The sequence below is a fragment of the Chiloscyllium punctatum genome, chromosome 26 (genome assembly GCF_047496795.1).
Source record: "Chiloscyllium punctatum isolate Juve2018m chromosome 26, sChiPun1.3, whole genome shotgun sequence".
Lineage (NCBI taxonomy): Eukaryota > Metazoa > Chordata > Chondrichthyes > Orectolobiformes > Hemiscylliidae > Chiloscyllium > Chiloscyllium punctatum.
In genome coordinates this window covers 56,977,430-56,997,459 of record NC_092764.1, presented here as the reverse complement: position 1 = coordinate 56,997,459, position 20,030 = coordinate 56,977,430, and the positions used below count along the sequence as shown (strand labels likewise).

The 20,030-nt window shown below is 39.6% G+C and overlaps 1 protein-coding gene across 2 annotated transcripts; it reads right to left on the bottom strand.

The window, feature by feature from the left end:
- Positions 1-1,639: 1,639 nt before the first annotated feature.
- LOC140453083 (tubulin polymerization-promoting protein family member 3-like) lies at positions 1,640-18,659 on the bottom strand. Of its 2 annotated transcripts, none has more exons than XM_072547473.1 (4): positions 18,410-18,659; positions 12,079-12,286; positions 6,672-6,825; positions 1,640-4,147 (listed from the first exon to the last, which is right to left on the bottom strand). In XM_072547473.1, the coding sequence occupies exons 2-4, from the start codon at positions 12,270-12,272 to the stop codon at positions 3,956-3,958; spliced, it is 540 nt and encodes a 179-aa protein (XP_072403574.1). In that variant the 5' UTR covers positions 12,273-12,286; positions 18,410-18,659; the 3' UTR covers positions 1,640-3,955. The 2 variants fall into 2 exon arrangements, with proteins under 2 accessions (XP_072403574.1, XP_072403575.1); XM_072547474.1 differs by lacking the exon at positions 18,410-18,659 and adding an exon at positions 13,991-14,592.
- Positions 18,660-20,030: the final 1,371 nt, after the last annotated feature.

The window sequence follows — 20,030 nt, the reverse complement described above, 5'->3', positions numbered from 1 at the left end:
AAACAGGCAGAAAACTAGCCAAAACAAAAATGTAAAAGTGCACATTGCATTAACAACTCCGAGTGAACTATAACTCAGAGTTGTGAGTGCAATGTGCACTTTTACATTTTTGTTTTGGCCTGTATGGCTAATAATGGTACAGATTCTGATTTCTTTCCATTGTGTGGCTGACTCTGACCCTCATCACTGGCCATTGGAAGAATTTTCAGGTTGATACTCTTCCTGCTTGGCCACGATATGAATGCACATTTCCTGGCGTTCAACTCCTGGTATGGGACTCAAACCCAGAGCTTCTCTTTCAGAGGTAGAGATGCTGTTCACTATAGTAAAATAACTCCCTACATGCTTCCTCCCGGATTGCTAATTTTTAAAATATAACTATGGCTGTTTGATTGTCCTGTCTGGCCAGTTCCTGAGATGGCCAAGGGACCAATTTGGATTGGGTAGGGTGCAGAACTAGTTACAGGTTAACAGCTGGATCTGTCAGCCTTCTTCCCAGCCTTGAGCGTCAAAGAATCCCCAGTACCTTTGCCACAAATTGTCAAATCCTGGCAATAAAATGGACACAATCAGACTTGGCTGACTCACTCATCTTGTCAGTTATCATTGAGCTTGAAGACAAGTTTCCAGTCCTAAAATTAAAACAGACTGTGTAATTACAGTATGCAAAGTTGAGCAGTGTCATAAGTTACTCCGTTCATTCATGGATATCTCAATTTTTGCAACTTTCATGTGGCAATCTGGCTTAAGTATTGTGCGATTCACAGCTGAGTTAACAGACTTAATGACTTGCAGATCAAATGCTGGACAACAGTTAACGTATTAATAGTTATATTATAATTGAGTGTGTTTCATGTTCCCACTGACAAAATTGCTTGTTCAGGCATTGTTCATTAGTAGTTTCAAATGCTGTTCTCAATATTAATGAAAACAGGCACTGCTCCAAATATTTATTGAACAAATGCATCCTAAATCAGAAAGCATGTGAAAGTAAAAATAGTCAGTTGTTGAGCTTTATTGTATCATCTTGAACTCTAAGTCAACTAAATTCCTTTAATCTTCTATCTGAAGGCATAGCAATGTACTTCCTACAAACAGCAATTACATTGAAACTATGCTTGGTATAGACTCTTTTATTCAAAGCAGCTGCCTGATTGTTTGCATGGATCTTTGGTTTCCATAGAGATGCATATACACACAGACTGCCTACTTACTGCTTGCTAGAATTATGACCCAATTGTAACTTACATTTCTTTTGGGAGCTTCACCCAAAAGAACTCTTGGCTTTTTAATTGAAGCCAAAACACACAATGCATTATTAGTGATCAGTAATGTTTTCAGCTTATTTTAATCTTGAATTATACTCCAAGGATGAAAGTACTTCTACTTTGTTTTGAGACAATGATTTTCCCATACACTACTGGCTGAATGGGAGGTATTGACAGTGTTGTTTCTGGTGGTACTTTTCACCTTCAAGTACCTGCACCCTAATACTGAACCTATGTTCGATCCTTTTCTCCAACTGAAACAGAAAATGTAAAAAGTCACCAATCATGTATTACAAAATATTTATTTATAACTACAGTTACTAACAGAAAATTAACCAAAACATGAATAGAAACTTGAATTATTGGTAAACTGTCATTGTGCTTTATTTGCCCCGCTTAATATTTGACTACATTAATCTTTAACTCAAAACAAGATGAATAAAGAAAGTTAAAAGCAGAGCCATTGTTTTCAATAACCTGCATGCCATTTTGACTAATTTTTATACATGTTAGGTGATGAAATAGTGATAGGTTTCAAAGTACACGCTCAGCGGACAAAGTACTTGGTACAGTCCAACAAAGCTCAACATTTCCCAGACTAAAAGCATTCCTCAAGAAGAGGGAAGTGCTTATCCAAACTATTAACTGAAAATGTTTGGCCTTATGTACTCTCACATTATGAGTTGGAAAGGCTTAAATTAATATGACCATTATCAAAACAGCAAGCCCAGGTGCAATGTAGTTACCTCCCTAAAGCACAGGTTACATTATTGAATGGATGTCGAAGAGGAAGATGGTGGTGTAGTTGCAATGTTACTGAATGAGGAATGCAGAGCCACAGGCAAATGCTCTGGGGGTACAGAGGATGCAGAAGCTGATAGAATTTAAATTCAGTTAATAATGAAAATGAAAGCTTGTGTTAGTGATGGCAACTATTACAACTATAATTGATTGTCGTTAAAAACAGAAACCATCTGCTTCACTACTGTCCTTTAGTGAACAAAATCTGCCGTCCTTACTTGGACTAGCCTAGCCATGACTCCAGCCATATAGCAATGTGGTTAACCTTTGATTAGTCCAGTGACTCCCTCCACCCCACCTCCACTCAACCCCAGTTCACAGACAATTAATAGTGGGAAACAAACACTGGCCTTACCAGTGACACCCACATTCTATGAACAGATAAAATAGAAAGGTTACTATGGGCTTATGGATTCTATAGATTAAGGCATCATTTTGTGAAATTCCACTTTTGGTGTTACAGAGTCACACAAACCCTTCAGTCCAACCAGTGCATGCCGAACATAATCTCAAATTAAGCTAGCCTCACCTGCCTGCTCCTGGCCCATACCCCTCCAAACCTTTCCTATTCATGTACTTATCCAAATGTCTTTTAAATGTTGTAATTGTGCCTACATCCAGCACGTCCTCAGGAAGTTCAATCCAGAAACGAACCACCCTGTGGGAAAAAAAGTTCGCCCATGTCTTTTAAATCTCTCCCCTCACCTGAAAAATATGTCCCCTAGTCTTGAAAATCCCCCAATCTAGAGAAAAGACATCTACCATTAGGCCTGGTGTTTATTCCCGAAATTGGGGTGAGACCCACTATAATTTGCTATATTGTCTGTTTTGACACAGTTACTATTTTTAACCTGGAAGAAAAGGATTGGAGGTACATTGGCCAGCGTGAGTAACTAACATGCTTCATTCATATGGAGGGCAAACAATGCCACTGACTGGATGGCTCAAATGCCATGTTTCAACATAATGCCATGCTGCTTTTGAACGGAGGAATTTTCTGAAACAGATTTATTTCCTGGAACAACCTGTGCTAAAACTGACCCCAACATTGTTACTTTGGATGGCAAAGAAAAGTTGAGCTGCAAAAAACACAACAGCTGCCTCTGCAATGAACTCTGCAAATTAATTTTCAAACATTAAGCCTACTTTCAATCACTAAACAATAAAAATCAATGAAAGCAACAATGATTGACAATCTGATCATATCAATATCAAATGTTGCACCATATCAAAGTATCTGGTAATAACTGTCTTTAAAAATGCTTTGGACATGCACAGGAAACTCAACATAGTATTGCACATTTTCCACCTGCAACTTACTGCCCATTAAAACAATGGTTGCAAGATCACAGACCAAGAATGAACAATTTAGGGAGATATGCTTCTGAAATGTCAAAAGAACATTGCATCAAAATTGTATGGCATGATCTGTTTTTCTTTATAGACTAATTAACAAGTCTTGTTTGGAAAATAATGTTCAAGCAACTGTTTTGTAAAAGTTTGTTTAAAATTACAGATACCCTTTTCAAATAGCATGAAATCCTGTTTCCAATATCATTAGGCATTTGAACATTAACTTCTATATGGTGTAATTAATGTTTTTACTTTACTGATATATGGCCACTCATTAAATATGTATGTATTCATTCCTAAACACAGATGTTATTGTGGTTATTTTAAATATGATAATGTCTATAGAAAAAAAAAGTAAAATATTTAGTACGTTCATACAGGAAAATATACCTTTTATTGTTAGAGTAATTATTCTGAATTTAAAACTTCAGCCTGTAAAGAAGGATGACTAAATTATTTTTAATAGGTCTTCAGATGGAATAACCAAAAGGTTTACCCTTGCTTACAATAAACCAAGAAATGTTTTTTTGACATTATTTCTCTTTTGCTTTCTCATTGTAGGTCCCAGCTCCTTTGTAAGCTGCCACGTAGCCTGTTTTTTCGATCATATCTTCTCGACCAACTTTCCCTTTGCCTTTGCCATCTTGATCAAAACGTTCTTTATGGGAGCCTGTATATTTAGACGTATCTGTTAATCTGTCAACAGCACCAGCCTTTGTTACTTTCTAGGAAGGAAAAGAGTTTCATTGTAAGACAAAGTCACAGTAGGTCCATGTTTCTGATTGCAAGTTCAGACTCTAGTTATGCTGGAGTTAAATGACTACCCATTCAAGTGCCAAATCCAAATACACACTTCTACAAAAACAAAAACAAGATGTAAAACTCTGCAGAAACTGCCATGACAAAACCTCAAAAACCTTTTTAATAAAATTACATGATTCATAAGCACAGAACAATCAACAAATGCCACGGCCACACTAATTTATGTTTATTTGATGAACGGATCTAGACCAAACAGGCAATGTTAGTATTCCTTGCCTGACCCTAATTGGTTGCCAAGGTGGTCATAGTGATCAGCCTTTTAACCTGCTGCAGATAGTCTGATATAAGAGGATGAACTTCCAGAATTTTGACCAGGTACTCAGATAAAATCAGAAATTGCTAGAAAAGCTCAGCAGGTCTGTCAGCACCTGTGGAGAGAAATCAGAGTTAACATTTTAGATCCGGTTATCCTTCCTCAGAACTGAAGGTGATATATTTCCAAGCCAGAATAGTACATGACTAGAAGGGGAATTTGGAGACAGGGCACTCCCATGTACCTGCTGTCCTTATCCATCTGGGTGCTAGAAAGTAAAATGGGTTTGGGATAGACTGCTGGAGTTTTGGGAATTGAAAGGTACACACCTCAGCCACATTGAGGGATAGTGGAGAGAATACAGGTTTAATGAGGGAAGGTGTCACTTAACAGGCTGCTTTGTTGTTGGTAGTGCCAAGCTTATTGAGTGCTGTTAGTTCTTGGGAATTCCAATTATACTGCACTGTCTGCATAATTGGTCAATACCAATTTCTGTGGCTCAACTGGTCAGCATCTGGCTGTAAGCTAAAAGGTTGGTGGTTCGAGACCATCCAGGCACAGAGCTTTAAGCTGTGCGATGGTGGTATTGTGACGAGCATAGCTGCCTTCCAAGCAGTTGATCTGGGTTTGATTCATAGCCATCGCAAGCGCTTTTAACAAAAGCCATAAGCAGATTTGTGATATAAACATTTTGGAGGGCAGCAAGTGGCTCAGTGGCTAGCACTGCTGCCTCATAGTGCCAGGGACCCAGGCTCAATTCCAGCCTCGGCCGACTGTCTGTGTGGAGTTTGCATATTCTAATGTCTGTGTGGGGGTCCTCCGAGTGCTCTGGTTTCCTCCACAATCCAATGGTGAATTGGCCATGCAAAATTGCCCATAATGTTCAGGGATGTGTAGGTTAAGTGCATTTATCAGGTATAAATGTAGAATAATAGGGTAGGGGAATGGGTCTTGGTGGGTTACTCTTCGGAGGGTCAGCATGGACTTGTTTGGCCAAATGGCCTGTTTCCACAATGTAGGGATTCTATTCTATGTATTCAAGATTGTATGCCCTTTGCAGAGCACTGACCTTTGAGTATAGGTGAAATCAGCACTCTACCAAGGTTAATCCTTCCATTCATTCAGCACCACAATTGTTATAATCAAATGTCTCTCATTATAAGCTTTATATTCAAAACCAGGAACTCTTTAAACAAAACTGTTACAAGAGTGTGTCCTACTAACAGCTTTTAAGAATGAACCTGGACTTCATATTCAATCATTTAGAAGTGAGCAATCGTCTCATAACAAAATACTTTTCTTTTGTAGCTTGCTTGAAGTGTGAACGGATAGGAGCAACAAGAATCTCAGTTAACATAATGATTATGGGACAAAGATTGAGAATAGAACAACAGACGAGGTGATGAGTTCAATGTCAAATCTGTACAGGCTGAAGGAAAGACTGGATTACAGGAAAGAGAAAGGCTAGAAATGTATATCACATTTTTCTAAAAATATGAAAAGCTGTGAACTCGCCATTACTTTTTCAGCAAAATTTGGATTAAACTCTATTAATTAATACAGGTCTGGTTTTGACGAGGAGGATTCCAATATAGATTAGGGATTTGAGTGAATTTTTGCTTGAAATATTGAGACATTCTTCATATGTTTTCAGAACAAATTCACCTTCAGAAATTACAAAATAAATCATAAATGAGAGATGCACTAACAATAGCAGGCTGAGGGAACGTGCGATTTTCTGTAGTATACTCTTCTAATGGTGATTTTGGTAGGTATTAGTACCTATAGTTATTTTATTGAATAATCTGTATATCATACAGCAAATGAGGATTCCTGTTATTTAAGTTGTTGCAGGGTGGTGCACTCTAGACAAGCGCAGATGCTGGTTTTGCAAATAACGGAAGGACTATAACTATGTTTTCATCAATTATTTAAATTCAATAGGTTGTAAAGATCCAAGGACCATACCTACAAGTTCCTAAAGTTAGAACAAGGTGGCATGTCCGTAGATTCCTCTTTATCCTATGGATCCATTTACAGTTTCCTACTAAATACCTTTTGTACCTTGATACACTCCCAATTCTCAGGAACAATACCCTGTTTCTGGTAATTTTATGGTATATGGGAGTTGTCTCGTCATGTGATATTCTTATCTTCACCACTGATTAACTCACCGTCACTCCAACATTTGTTGGATCTTTTCCAGCAATCAGTTTGTAGGCTGCCTCAATTGCTTCCTCTTTACTTCTGCCTTTGAATCTTTTTGGAGCGAGCTCTGCCAGTGCATTTTTAAACTCTTCAAATGTGATTACTCGAGCTGTCTTAGCTCTGTGCACAAATGTAATTAAAATGCATCAGTTCAGATGGAGCAATTGGTCATGTGAATTCTGATTGGTACAATGGTTACAAAGTTGTTACAAACAGAAAAAAAATCATATTCAAGTTATTGCAAAAATAGCTCCAGGAGTAAAATGTAAGGAATGTAGCTGTGTTTAACTTCTCAATCTATTTTTAAAAAATTTTTTCAACAAACGTGACTAATTAAGAACTTAATAACATTTCTTTTCAGCATCACATTCTTCACTTAAGGCACTTAGGTTGTCACAAACTTAGAATTGCTTGCACATTGTTACAACCAGATCTGGGCGAGGTTTCCATGGGATAATCCAAATTCCTAAACTCTCAGGTCAGGGGGGAACTGAACTGGCTCCCTTTATCTGTTCAATCAGCACCTTGGTGGGTCGTAGCATGGTGGATTTGAAAAGGATCCCTTCCCTTGTGGGTTGCCTTTCCCTCCGATCACATAAACTTCCATTTTAAAAGCAGCCAATTTAACCAGGCTTTCTTGAGTTAACAAGAGAGTTTATTAATTACTACATGTGCAAAAAATAGTAACACAACATACGCACTCATTAGACCTAAAGAGGTAAGCCCAAAATCGTAAAAGGAAAAGATTAACCTTGGAATTGTTAGTGAAGAGCAGATAGTTGAATATTATAATTTTTGCACAGTGCTAGAGATTCTGTAGCTTTGATTGCTTTCAGCTTTGACTGCATTCTATCATTCACAGTAAGAGAGAGAGAGAGAGTCCTAGCTGCTAGCTTGGCAACTTGTACTATTCAAAATGAGAGGTTACCTTTACATGCAACACAGGGGTGATTAGAGGATAGTTCTTCCACTGTGACCTTCAATTTGTTCTAACTTTCGAACCCAAGCTGATATGCATGAGAACATTCAGTTCTACTAGTACACTCCAGTACAGCTGAAACTGACCTTTTAACCCTTCCCTTTGTAACTTTCACAGGGAAAAACAGAAAAATACCTCTGTAGGTTGGGATATAATCCAGAGTGTGGGAAGGGAGCTGTTGAGCAGGCATGCATTGCTCCTTGTTATCATAATTCAATCTGCTTGGTTTATTTTATACCTTTAGAAGTTACATTCCATCATACCTACACATCTGAGAGTCCAAATGGAATACTCAACACTGGTATAACTATCAGCAGTTAGAAAGGCAGAGACTTCCATCCTGTGGGAAGTCAAGGGAAATTGCCAGTACTCCCAAAGAAAATCTCCATATTCCTTGGTAATGTAGCTGACTTTACCTACGCTATGCAATTTTACAGTCAGGATATCAAGTAAGTGTTGACTCTGGTCACTGCATTAATCTTTCAACAGTCAGTGCAGAGCTTTGTGGAGCATCTGGCTTGGGAACGAGTACAACTTACAAGCTCCAGTCACTGCTACTAGGCTTGATTCGATGGTGTTCCAGCATGGAACAAACCTGGACTGGCTTTTCTCAGCCAAGCCAATCAGGATATTGCCTAATGGGAAAGACCTCTCCCATAACCAAATCATGTAGAGTGAGGATGATGCAGCATGGCTTACTACTGCATATCCCTTTATGTGCAGGGAGCAGCCTTGCTAAGTCTGTTTGCTGCTCTCCACATGTGAGTGTGGATGGAATTTGAGTTTGCTGGTGTTTCTGTATTGGTTGGCTGGGAGGTCAGGAGTTCAGTCTGGCCCTCACCCATGTATCCCCCCAATTTATCCCCACTATCACGAAGTGTCCTTCAGGTTGGTGTCAATAGGACTGACTTACTTGCTTGTCCCCTTTTGGCAATAGTATTGCTTTATCATCGTGGGCTTTGAGAATATTTGTAGCTCAGGTTGAGGTTCTGGATTTAGGTTTGCTCGCTGAGCTGGAAGGTTCATTTCCAGACGTTTTGTCACACTACTAGGTAACATCTTCAGTGGGCCTCTAGGCAAAGGACTGTTGATAATTCCTGCTTTCTATGTTTGGATTTCTTTGGGTTGGTGATGTCATTTCCAGTGGTGGTGTCATTTCCTGTTCTTTTTCCCATCCCCGGAGAACAGGAAATGACATCACCACATGAAATGTCATCACCACCATAAATTATGCCGCCGCAGGAAATATCACCACCAACCCAAAGAAACCCAAACATATACATAGAAAGCAGGAATTATCAACAGTGCTTTACCCAGTGGCCCACTGAAGATGTTACCTCGTAAGGTGATGAAACATCTGGAAATGGACCTTCCAGCTCAGTGAGCAAATCTACATCCAGACTGCTTTATCATTTTGACATGATTCAGCCTGTCTTTTTTTGTTAGTCTGTGATCTCAGACTAACAAGCTTTTTTCTATACTACATGAGCTACTCAATAGGCTTTAAAGGGTTCTTTGGATGTTGGCAGGAATACAAACTCTAGTCTTCTGGCTGAAAGGTTCAGGACTCAGGCAGATTTGTCTGTACATTCACAACTGTTTTTGGCAGCTTTCCAAGTGTTCCAGGATCACTTCACAGACTTGATTGTGTCACTCTTGGAATTCTGCTGTGTATACTAACATGGAGTCTTCCTTCTTCTGTTCAGGGATGTTATGATGCACCTCTGGAGCAGGTGGGACTTGAACCTAAGATTTCTCCTCCTCCTTATCTAAAATCTTCTCCTTGAGAGCTTCAGAGACCCTCACACTTGGTGCAACAAGCTAATTCAAATGGAGTAAGTCTCACTGGGTGAGTTTTTGGTGGTGAATCCCTGGTGGTGAATAGAAGAAAATCTGATTCTTTATCCCAGTTATGGGCAACTCATTGCAGTATGTCCTGTTTTTAGGACATGGTGGTACTGTTCCAGCATCTGCTATGGGTGAGGTTGATATGCTGAAGACTTCACTGGGTTGTGTCATGGTTACCCATGACCCTGGACTATGTTGGGCATGAAATTAGAGCCCATGATCTCAATGCACAGATCATACTAGATCAGCGGTCAATTCTCTCACCTCGTTTTGGAAGACAGGATTCTTAGGGGAACCACCTCTGGGAAATGGTTATCCATCTCCATGATGGAAAGGTTATACCAGTAGCCCCCTTTTTGTATTGGGGGGGGGGGGGGGGTCTCACACAGTCCACGGACACCTTGCTGATATGATTCCTATACCAGGTTCTGGGGAACCAAAGAGAAGGTATTACTGTAGGTTTTGGGCTTTCCCACAACCTGGCAGATGTGGCAGATTCTGCAAAGCCTTCCCATCGTCCCTATAGAGCTGAGGCCAATAGAAATGCTAGTTGATGTGGGCTTGAGTTTGAATGTACCCTCATTCCCAGCCATTGGGATTTCATGAGCAAACTGAAACATTTGCTGACCATTTTTCAGCAGCACCGCTACCTGGCAGGTCACTGGCCACTTCTCATTTGCAGGTCAGCTGTTGCAACATTCAGGGAGTGCTTCTGCCTCAGCTTTAGTCTGAGCTGTCTGAGCTCGTCGTTTGTAACAGTAGGTTAGCTTGCTGTACTGCTATCAAGGAAGTTCTGTTCTCCTTCTATGGTCTTCTAGACTCCTGAAAATGTTTTTGGATAACCAGACCTAAGGGTCTTCTGCTTGCAGAGCCACCTCAGCCTCCAAAGACTAATCTTGTCCTGCCATTGGCTGTGTCTCATAGTGACAGGGAAAATACCAGGAATTTTCTCTGAAAGCTGTTGGGTCTCCCTGACCTCATAATGTATTGCAGAGATGAATAGGAAATCTATTTTTTATGATCCCACCAGATCATTGTTGAGGAGTAAACCAATCCCAACCACAGGCAGAGTCGGGACTACTCTCGTGGTCACCTGTCCCAATACAAGGTCACACTCCAGATGCACTCTCCTCCAATCCCTTTTGCCAGCAACTTTAGACTTTCTGTACTTTCTTGTGGGAAGAGAATACCTTTTCCCACAGTAGAGTTTGGCTGGTCCCAGCATCCCTCAGTATCCCCTTACTCTCCTCAGCTGGGCAATATGGCCATCATTCCTTTAGATATTAAATCCTGGTAACAGGTTGGACCAAAGGGTCTGTTTCCATGCTGTACATCTCTATGACTCTAAGATTTGTTGAACAGAATTAGGAATATCTTTGCAGGGCTTCACAGACACAGTCAAATCCATAGCTTGATCTGATAAGCTCTCGGATTCTCATTCTCAGCACACACGCTTATATCCCAATTAATTCCATGGTTTTGCCCTGTAGCCTCCAGGAATTGACGCAGACATGCCCTTTCGGCAACTGGAACACAGGTTTCTTGGTTTCATCTCAGCACCACCTTTCCTGCTCTGAGGGCTCCCAGTATCTCCCACTCTCCCATTGGTGGTCAATTTCTCCTCATTCACTCCCATTGGTTGAGATTGATGAAGGAAACAGGGGTTTGTGGATCAGCCAGTGTGGTGACCTGCTTGATCCAGTCACTCCCTGTTTTTTGGTGTGTATTCTAAATGAGAGGGGGAAGGATTATTTAAACTCAAGGAGAGTTTATTTCATGAAGTTACTTGTGTAAGTGTCTACTTGGACTGTATGCTTAAGAAGGAATGTATATTATAAGTGTCAAGTGCACTGCAAGTTGTAATTCATTGTAATAGTAAATTTGTAATGTTTTAGAACACTGTGCATTAATTTAACAAATAAGATATTTTTTGGAAGAATGAAAATAAACTTCTGCAAACTTGAAAATAGAAACATTGCACATCCTGTGAATCTGAACAAACAAAAAAGCACTGAAACGCATATCTCAGTCATCACTTCAAAGATGAAGAGAAATTAATAACCAGATCATTCATCAAGTAATGGTCTGGGAAGCTATACTTAGCCATGACGTATTCATTGACAGTAAGTGCCTTTTGGCTAAATGTAGATGGGATGAAGATGCCTTTTGAATGTGTCACTTAGCCTATATAGTATTCATGATGCATGATGTGACTGAGGTAGCTCAGTTGTTGTTGAACAGTGAGCAATTTATTTTGGGGGGGGGGGTTGGGGAATAAGGACTGAATGTTGAATTGAGATAGCTCACACCAGTTCACCTGGACTCGCAAAAGCTGACAATAGGTAAGGCAACATTCTGATGGAACTTGATTCCACTTGTTTGACCTAAATAAAAGTAGAGGTTTCAAAATTCTTTAAAAACCTCCAAACGTTGACTATTGCAATCATGAAATCTACCTTCACTTCACCTCAATTAATGACTTGATGGCAATTTATTCTTTACAGGATGTGCAATATTTCTATGTTAAAAAAAAATCTTGTACCTACTTCACTTTTGAAAAGACAATGTCCACATCAGTTGAGGTAATTGCTTTGCCATCGATAATTTTGCACTCTTTGCACAGCTTGGCCCAATTTTTCCCAGTCATTTCATTACCAGTTGCTTTGGTGTCACCATATGCTGCAAACTTTTTAAACGACTCCTGTAGAGCTTCTGTGCTAACAGAGCCTCCTTCTGCCATCTTTCAGATAATAGCTGAATAATTAAAGAAATAAAGATAAAGGTTCTCCTACTCCAAATCTTTGGCTTATTCAGGATCTTCTCTGAATATGAACAACATACTTAAACATTTTCTCTGCTGCACATGTATTTGCACAGTTAGCTGTGAGCTGTCAGTATTGGGGAACAATGAAGATTCACATCTTTAACCAACAAAGTGATTTGGAAGACATTTCAGTTCAACATGTGGGAGAACATTCCCTGTGTGTGCACGATCTAATCAGATTGTAAATATATTCTTTATTGATGAACTAAAACATTAGCCTATTCCTTTCTGCAGATGTTGTTGGCTGTGCTGAGCACAGCATTTTTTTTAACCTCAGGTTTCCAACATCTACAGTATTTTACAAGGCATCTATGTTCAATGCAACCAGAAATCCAAAGAAGAGTCCTGCAATAGAGATGTATTTGTTTTTATCATGTTTGTAATCATTGACAAAGATGACAGAAGTTACATAGTGCTGAATCTCTCATGACACTTTGTGACCAATGAAATACTTTTTGAAGTGTGTTACTGTTATAATGTAGGAAATGCAGCAGCCAATATGGGCACAACAAACTACACTATCACAACAATGTGAAAATGATCAGTTAATTTGTTCATGTAATAAAGGGATATTAGTGAGGACACAAGCAAAACTCCCCTATTGTTTCTAAACATAGTCCTATGGGATCTTTAACACCCATTCAGGCAGACATGTAGAACCATGGTTTAAAACCTCAGATAGACACCACGTATGGTTCTGAAACAGTCCATCAGTACCAGACCAGGGTGTCAGTCTTTACTGTGTTTGTACTCAAGATCTAGATTGGGATTTGAACTCAAATCTCGTGACTGCTGACGATTACTGATCCAAGATACATGAAGCTATCAATGATCTCAAGAGTAAGGTTGTTAATGTTGATGGAAAGGGGAGTTCTTATGTTTTAATCCATATCTTGATCTTCCCAATGCACAAAGTCAGTCCAGGTTCCCCACAGGCTTGGGAGAACCTATCGAAAAGCAGCTGCAAGTGAACTTCAGTGTCAGGTGCCAGCACGATGTCAGTCACAAACAGCAACTCATGGATTGGACATTATATACTTTGGTATTGGCGCTCAGTCTTACTAAGTCAGCTCTGACTTGCTGACACCTTCATTTAACACACCTAAAGTATACACAGCAGCACAGGGAAAAACAGCCCGAGAGAGTTAACGTCATGATGCAGCCCCTGCTTTACTTGGTAACTAATCTCAAAAGCTTCTGATAAGATTTCATTATAACTGTGCATTCTCTGATGGGCAAGAGATGTCTAAAAGGTCCTTGTGGGTAACCTTATTTCCTCACACTAGTTTAAACTGCCCATCTCCATTAAAGATTGAAGTCTTTGTTGAGATCTGTGATGGTGACATTGTCTGCACAGTTGACACTACTTTCCCTCTCATTGCTGAAATGAGAAGATCATGTTGACTGTCATTCTACCAGTTCTGAAGCTGCACTGAGACTCAAGGTCAATATATGATGCCAGGACCTGCAAACTGGTCTGAGCATTGACAGCAATCACCTACCAACAACACTAGACAAGGAGCTCTCTCACTGATTGCTATAGTCACTGAGGATCCCTATCGTTCTTTAAAAGGCGACTATTTTTGCACCTCCCATCCCAAAGGAAGAAATCAATAAAACAAAAACAGCAATACCTGGAAACGAATGCAATGGTCTTCCACCTTAAAGCATACAACATGTGCCGGTTTTTCTAGATTTTCCTTCTAGAATGTCTTGACACATAAATGCCTTCCTCCAGCAAAAACATGAGTTTGTGCAGATAATGCAGTAGTGCTGATTTTCCATTTTTGAGGTTTCTAGGTGGAGTGTCAACGTCTTCTGGCACTGCTCATTGGCAAGATGCTCAATGATCTTGTTGAACTTAAAGATGGAAGGCTCACGATCCAGGCCCTCCTTGACAGGAAAGTCTGGAATGGCACTGAGCACTTCTTCAGGGACATTGTTTTCTGTTGCATCGAGGTAATGCTCCCCCTGCTTTTCCGTCTGCTTGCTCAGTTCACCTATGAGCATTCCTGACTTTATCTGTAAGGGGGTGAACTGGCTGCTGCTGGGCCAGTTGCTATTTAAATTCCTTCATACATCAATCTCAAACCCCGGAGTTCAGCAACTGGAGAGCAGGGTTTAAGAGAGATTGTATACATGATGCTATTGCAGAGTTTCACCCAGTATTGGCACGGCACTGAGCAGTCTGTTGAGATGATTCTGATAGTTCTGGGAGCATCGAGATGGTGTTTGTTGGGGACCTGCTGGTAGTTCATGACGGGTCTCCACTTCATTGCAGAAATGGGCTGTGTGACCAATAAACTGCAAACTCATCAGCATTGCTCAGATCTCTTTCCCCAGATGCAGTAAGTTATGCAGTTGTAAGGGGTGTTGCTCATTGACTTCACCCTCTGATTTTTAGCATTGTCTGAAAGGAATGCCTTGACGATTTTGATTAACTGTGGAATGGTAGGTGCTGGTCGTAATTCAACCTTTCTTCCTGGAGTGATTTTGTTTCCTACTCTGATGTATGACCTTACTGCACAGCAGGTGGTGGGCAGTATCACAACCAGTGGAGTGATGAGAACATTGCTGCCAATGGAATTATAATGTCCTCGCCAAGATGCAAGTCTGGGCAGATAATGAGGAAACCCGGAATTGTCCAAACATTTAAACACCCCTTTCAATGTTGCTCGTATTGTCCAAAGGAGAGGATGAAACAGTGCTGTTTGGTCCCAACTCTACTATAGGAGCTGCTGAAAAGCTGCCCAATAGGCAACACGTCACCATCGACAAGCCTCCACTCTGGATTTTCTGTCAGCCTTTAACTTGCTTAGTTTTCCTCTCTCCTAACATGCCCACAAGGCAGTGAAGTTACTTATCCATAGTCAGAGGTTGGTTTGTGGGCATCAACATGTAATACACACTGGTTGGTCTGTACTATGCACCCAGGGACCAGGCTCATTTGGAGCTCCTTGTAGTTTAGCCTGGATCCTTGAGTTATGTGCATGTCACCATTGGGAGGCACTACATAGCTTCTTCATCGGCAAGCCTATGTGACAATATGAGAGGCTGACGCGCTCAGCTCTCTTTTTTTCAAACAGCAGTGACAGCTGAAAGCAAAAGGTGACAGGCAGGTAATCACTGCACAACACTCGATGCACTCACATCATCCAGAAAAACTCATCAACTGAAGTGTTGAAGTGTAGCCATTGTTATAATTTAGGAAGTTAATTTGTAATTCATTTGTCACACTCAGTTTAGTCAACCTGCTTTAATATATTCAAAGTCATCTTGACCTGTCAGAGGTGATGAGTTTTCAGCAAAAGCAGCAGCTTTGGTAACTAGGAGAAAGTGAGGACTGCAGATGCTGGAGATTAGAGTAGAGTTTTTTTTAGGGCAGGAGCAGGCTGAGACAATGGGTCAACCGGGGCAGTCAGATTTGTGATGAAGATCCAAATGAAGAGCTTATGCCTGCTCCTCGAATGCTGCCTGACCTGCTGTGCTTTTCCAGCACAACACACACAGCTTTGGGAACTGTTGAAATTTCTGACACTGCAAGGCAAACTACTTTGGACAAGAACTGTAACATGGATGCATTCAAGGGGAAACTGGGTAAATACAGGAGGGAGAGAGGAATAAAATATTTTGCTGATAGGATTAGATGAAGCGGGGTAAAGGAAGCTAATGCAAAGAATAGAGGGACAGACTAATTGGGCCTACTGTTCTGTTCCTGTACATTCTGGTCCATTTCAACCACTTGCCTCAAACTCCATTAGAACAAGCATTTTCTGTGTTGCTAATGGTGACATCATTCAACAATAAGGAAAGCTGAAAATACTAAACAAATAATTGGTCTTCAGACACTAGATTCTACTGAACCCCATCCAACAACCTATCCCTCGTTTTCTTAACAACTAGGCTGGCATCAAAAATTCTCAAAAGTTAGGGAAGCAGGGTACGGTAGCAGCAGTTATGTTAATTTCCAGCAAGAATCATAGATAAAAGCAGCAAATGTGTATGTTGGAAGAAATTATGCATTTTCAAAATTGACAGGAATCAGACCTTACTTTGAAGCGTCTAACCTGGTCATGTTTACAGTGGCCCAGGGGATGTAAATGATCCATTTCACTAACTCCTTTTCCATTTCATACAATAAATAAATATTTTAACAGTCTGGACAGCCAACCTGAAGCTGGCATTTCACCAGCAATGTGATTTATATTGAACAAAAATCAGATTTAGTTTCCCTGTTAATCCACAATACCATCCCAACCCTAGCTAGCTGCCCCTCCCTTAAATTGAAGGCTCTGAATTATTCTGGTGAAAAGGATTACAAATGAGGATGATGTGAAATTCACAATGTAAAATTCATTTTATCCTGCTACCCATTGTTAACGTAAATATCCATCCCTTAGGAATTTGCATATTCGTTCTTCTCTTGCAGTTAGCCAACCAAGTTCCTCTGACCATGAAGGGGGCTATTGGAGTGTCTATATAGATTAAACAGTAACCAATTTGAAGTTGCCTAACCTGGGGCACATTGTCTCATGTATTTCTGTGCACATTTCGTGCTAACCTTTCCCAAGTTCAGATGCCTCCAAATCACCATCGACATCGATCTGTAGCAGAAGTCAACTATCAACAAATTGAACAAAGGTGCTCCCAAGTACTCCTGAATTACTAGGACAAAGTAGTATGGCTGACACACCAGTAACATTGATGTTTACATACCATATCAATCAAAATATTTAAGTGTCATTCATGATTATCTTTGACTCAGGGGATAATAGGTTCAAGAACCACCCCAAGACCTAAGGGCACAAAATTCAAGACTGACACAATAATGAGTGTGTGTTGCACTGTCAGATGGCTCCCATGTGACATAAACGATCCCATGCCACAACTTTGAAGAAAACCAAGGGGAATATTCCTACTTAGCATCATCATTCCTCAAACATCAACACACAAATAGAATTGATCACATGACATTGTGTGTAAGAACTTGCTGTGCTCAAATTGGCTGCCATGTATCCCATATCACAATAGTGACTACAAATAACTTCATTGGTTGTAAAGTGCTTTAGGGTGTCCTATGGTCATGATAGACTTGATAAAAATGCAAATCTTTCTTTTCAAGTGAATGCTTCATTTTAATTGTATATCGTTTTTGTTTTAATAACATGAAAATGTCTCTAAAAAAGAATGTACTAGTTATTATTGTTCAGCTGTGATCCAGTATTCCAATCTGCATCAACTTGGCAGCACTTTTGTTTCTATATCAGGAAGGTTGTGGATTAAAGATTTAGTGCAACAATAATTTGCATTTATGTAGCACCTTTAATATAGTAAAACAGATGTGAGTACATCTGCCACTTCAATTTAGTACTCGGGAAGTGTTGCATTATTGAAAGTACTGTCTTCTGGATGACCTCTTGAACTCCTTGATCAGTCTGATATAATAGAGGCTGCGGAATAATTTTAAAAACTGACTGTCCTGTCTTTGTCAATGTGAGCACTATCTCTTCAACAAATAGCTACACCAACAGCAAATGATCTGATCATCACTTGTGGTTTGTGGTTCCTCATTATTTTTAATTGGCTATTTCGTGAAGGGCTGCGTAGATATAAGCCATTAATTGTGAAACTTATTCGAAATTCTGAATGCATGATGAGGTGCAGTATAATGCATTTCTTCCCAACTTAATTAAAAGCTCTAAAACCTTCAACAAAATAATTATGAAGAGCCTCTAGAAATAATGACTGGAGCTCCAAGAACGTTTTAGTTTCAGTCAGCTATAGGTGGCCACAAGTCAAATAAATAGAAGATGCACATTACTAAGGCAATACAACAGTTCGTTCAAAGAAGGGGTGAATAAAAATGCGAATAGATCATAATCTGTTGTAAATTACTTGAACTATTTTAGTATCTTTAAATTTTCAGGACAGTAATATGCAACTCTAGACAAATGAATTCTGCCTACTTGTTCAGTCTATACATACACTACTCACCTACTACACATAGATATTAATATTTATCATGTTAATTAGGGAGGATTTAGTGTTCTTACCTCAGAGTTCCTTCAGCTTTTGTTCTGGAGATCTAGTTACAAAGTCCTTCGATAGCCTTCCTATAACAAAATGTTCCTTTAAAGAGCTGAAGGGATGTTATTTTCTGTTTTTCCTGCAGCCATAGCAACAAACTATGTAACATCAGGAGGGCGTGATAAAATAGCACAATACAATAACGGTCATTAATTATAGCTGTAGTAGCAACAACTTTGCTCTACTAATAATTAAATGTTTATAGAAACTTATTCAACAATTGTGAAATTCTCGATATGAAGTTTGGGTGCAACAAATGCTATAAATAGCACAGAAAATGCAATTATCCTATTTTGAAAATGTCAATTTAAAATAACACATATTTATCAGAGCATATACGCCCCCCCCCCTCCCCATTTGCCCCTCCCCATTTGCTTTATTCAAGGTTTATCCTCTGTCAGGTTAATTGCAGCACTTTTTAAAAAAAATGCTTACTTGAAAAATCAATACAAAGAGCTAAGTCCATCAGTGTAGGAAACTATCAAAGTTGAACACCGTAAACGACAAATCAAAGTAGAACCAGAGTGGTGAGTAAATGATCCTAAACTTAGGTTTTATAAGCCTTGCATGAGGGAGCAAATAGTGGTGAAATGCATAGTTCAGATTCTGGGAGAGAAATGAGTTAGAGGGGGAAAACTGGTAGATCAATTATTTTATAGGATTGTTACAAGTTGAATTTCTGCTACTTTTTCCCAACATATCAATAAAGAAGCAATCTCATATTAAATTCATGTTTTCTACAATGTTAAGCAAGGCCAGTTTTTCATTCATTGCCTGTTCATCAACCCCACCCAAAACAGTCAAAGTTTGACAGTGACCCTTTGTACACATCCAATTTGGCTGCTTCTGAATCCTGCTGCACATCAGAGTTCAGCTATTTTAAATACTCACTGGGAGAGCACTGGGTGGGTCAACTATCTTGGATTAAATGTGCTCTCTATTCAGATAGAAGCCTCTTTCTTTTTAACTGTTCTAAGGTTGAAAGTTGCTTGGAACTGTTTTGAATGTCTATGCCACTCTTTCATTTCCAGAATGCATACTAATTCCAAAAAATAGGTTCCTTAAATGTCAGATGGAGAACAGCTAGACCATGATCCTGATTCCTTTCCAGAGAAAAGACGACTATATTCCATTATATAGTCTCTATTGGAACTGCTTTGGATGCAACTTTCAGCAAAATGCAAAGGTTTAGCATTGGTTTCAGTGAATGTTTTGTGAGGGAATGGGTGGTTAAGGAGGGTAAAAACAGAAAACGATAATACGAAACCTGATCTGATTTACTTTGTCATCTGTCACTTGTCTTTTAATGTTCACCTTTCAGCCAGCAGAATGGATATTTTTATCCCATCAATTCGAGACACAGTTGTTGGTGTGGGCCAAATTGTACAATACACTAACTGGGAATTGGGTTTGAACTGCATATAACTGGGTGAACAAAGGAAGAGCAATTTTTTACATGGAGTTAACAAGTATATGGAAAATGGAAGTAAGTGTATTTGGTGATAGAATTGCAAAATTGTTGATTCTAGCCCAAGTATGAACACTTGAGGAAAATTGTATAAGGGGAAGCTGGTTAAACATGTGAGA

Excerpts from the sequence above, each read along its gene's own strand:
- LOC140453083 (XM_072547473.1), bottom strand. The coding sequence starts at position 12,272 with ATGGCAGAAGGAGGCTCTGTTAGCACAGAAGCTCTACAGGAGTCGTTT. Across the intron at positions 6,826-12,078 it reads ATTGTCTTTTCAAAAGTGAA|AGCTAAGACAGCTCGAGTAA; the intron begins GTAGGTACAAGA and ends ATTTGTGCACAG. Across the intron at positions 4,148-6,671 it reads CAACAAATGTTGGAGTGACG|AAAGTAACAAAGGCTGGTGC; the intron begins GTGAGTTAATCA and ends TTTCCTTCCTAG.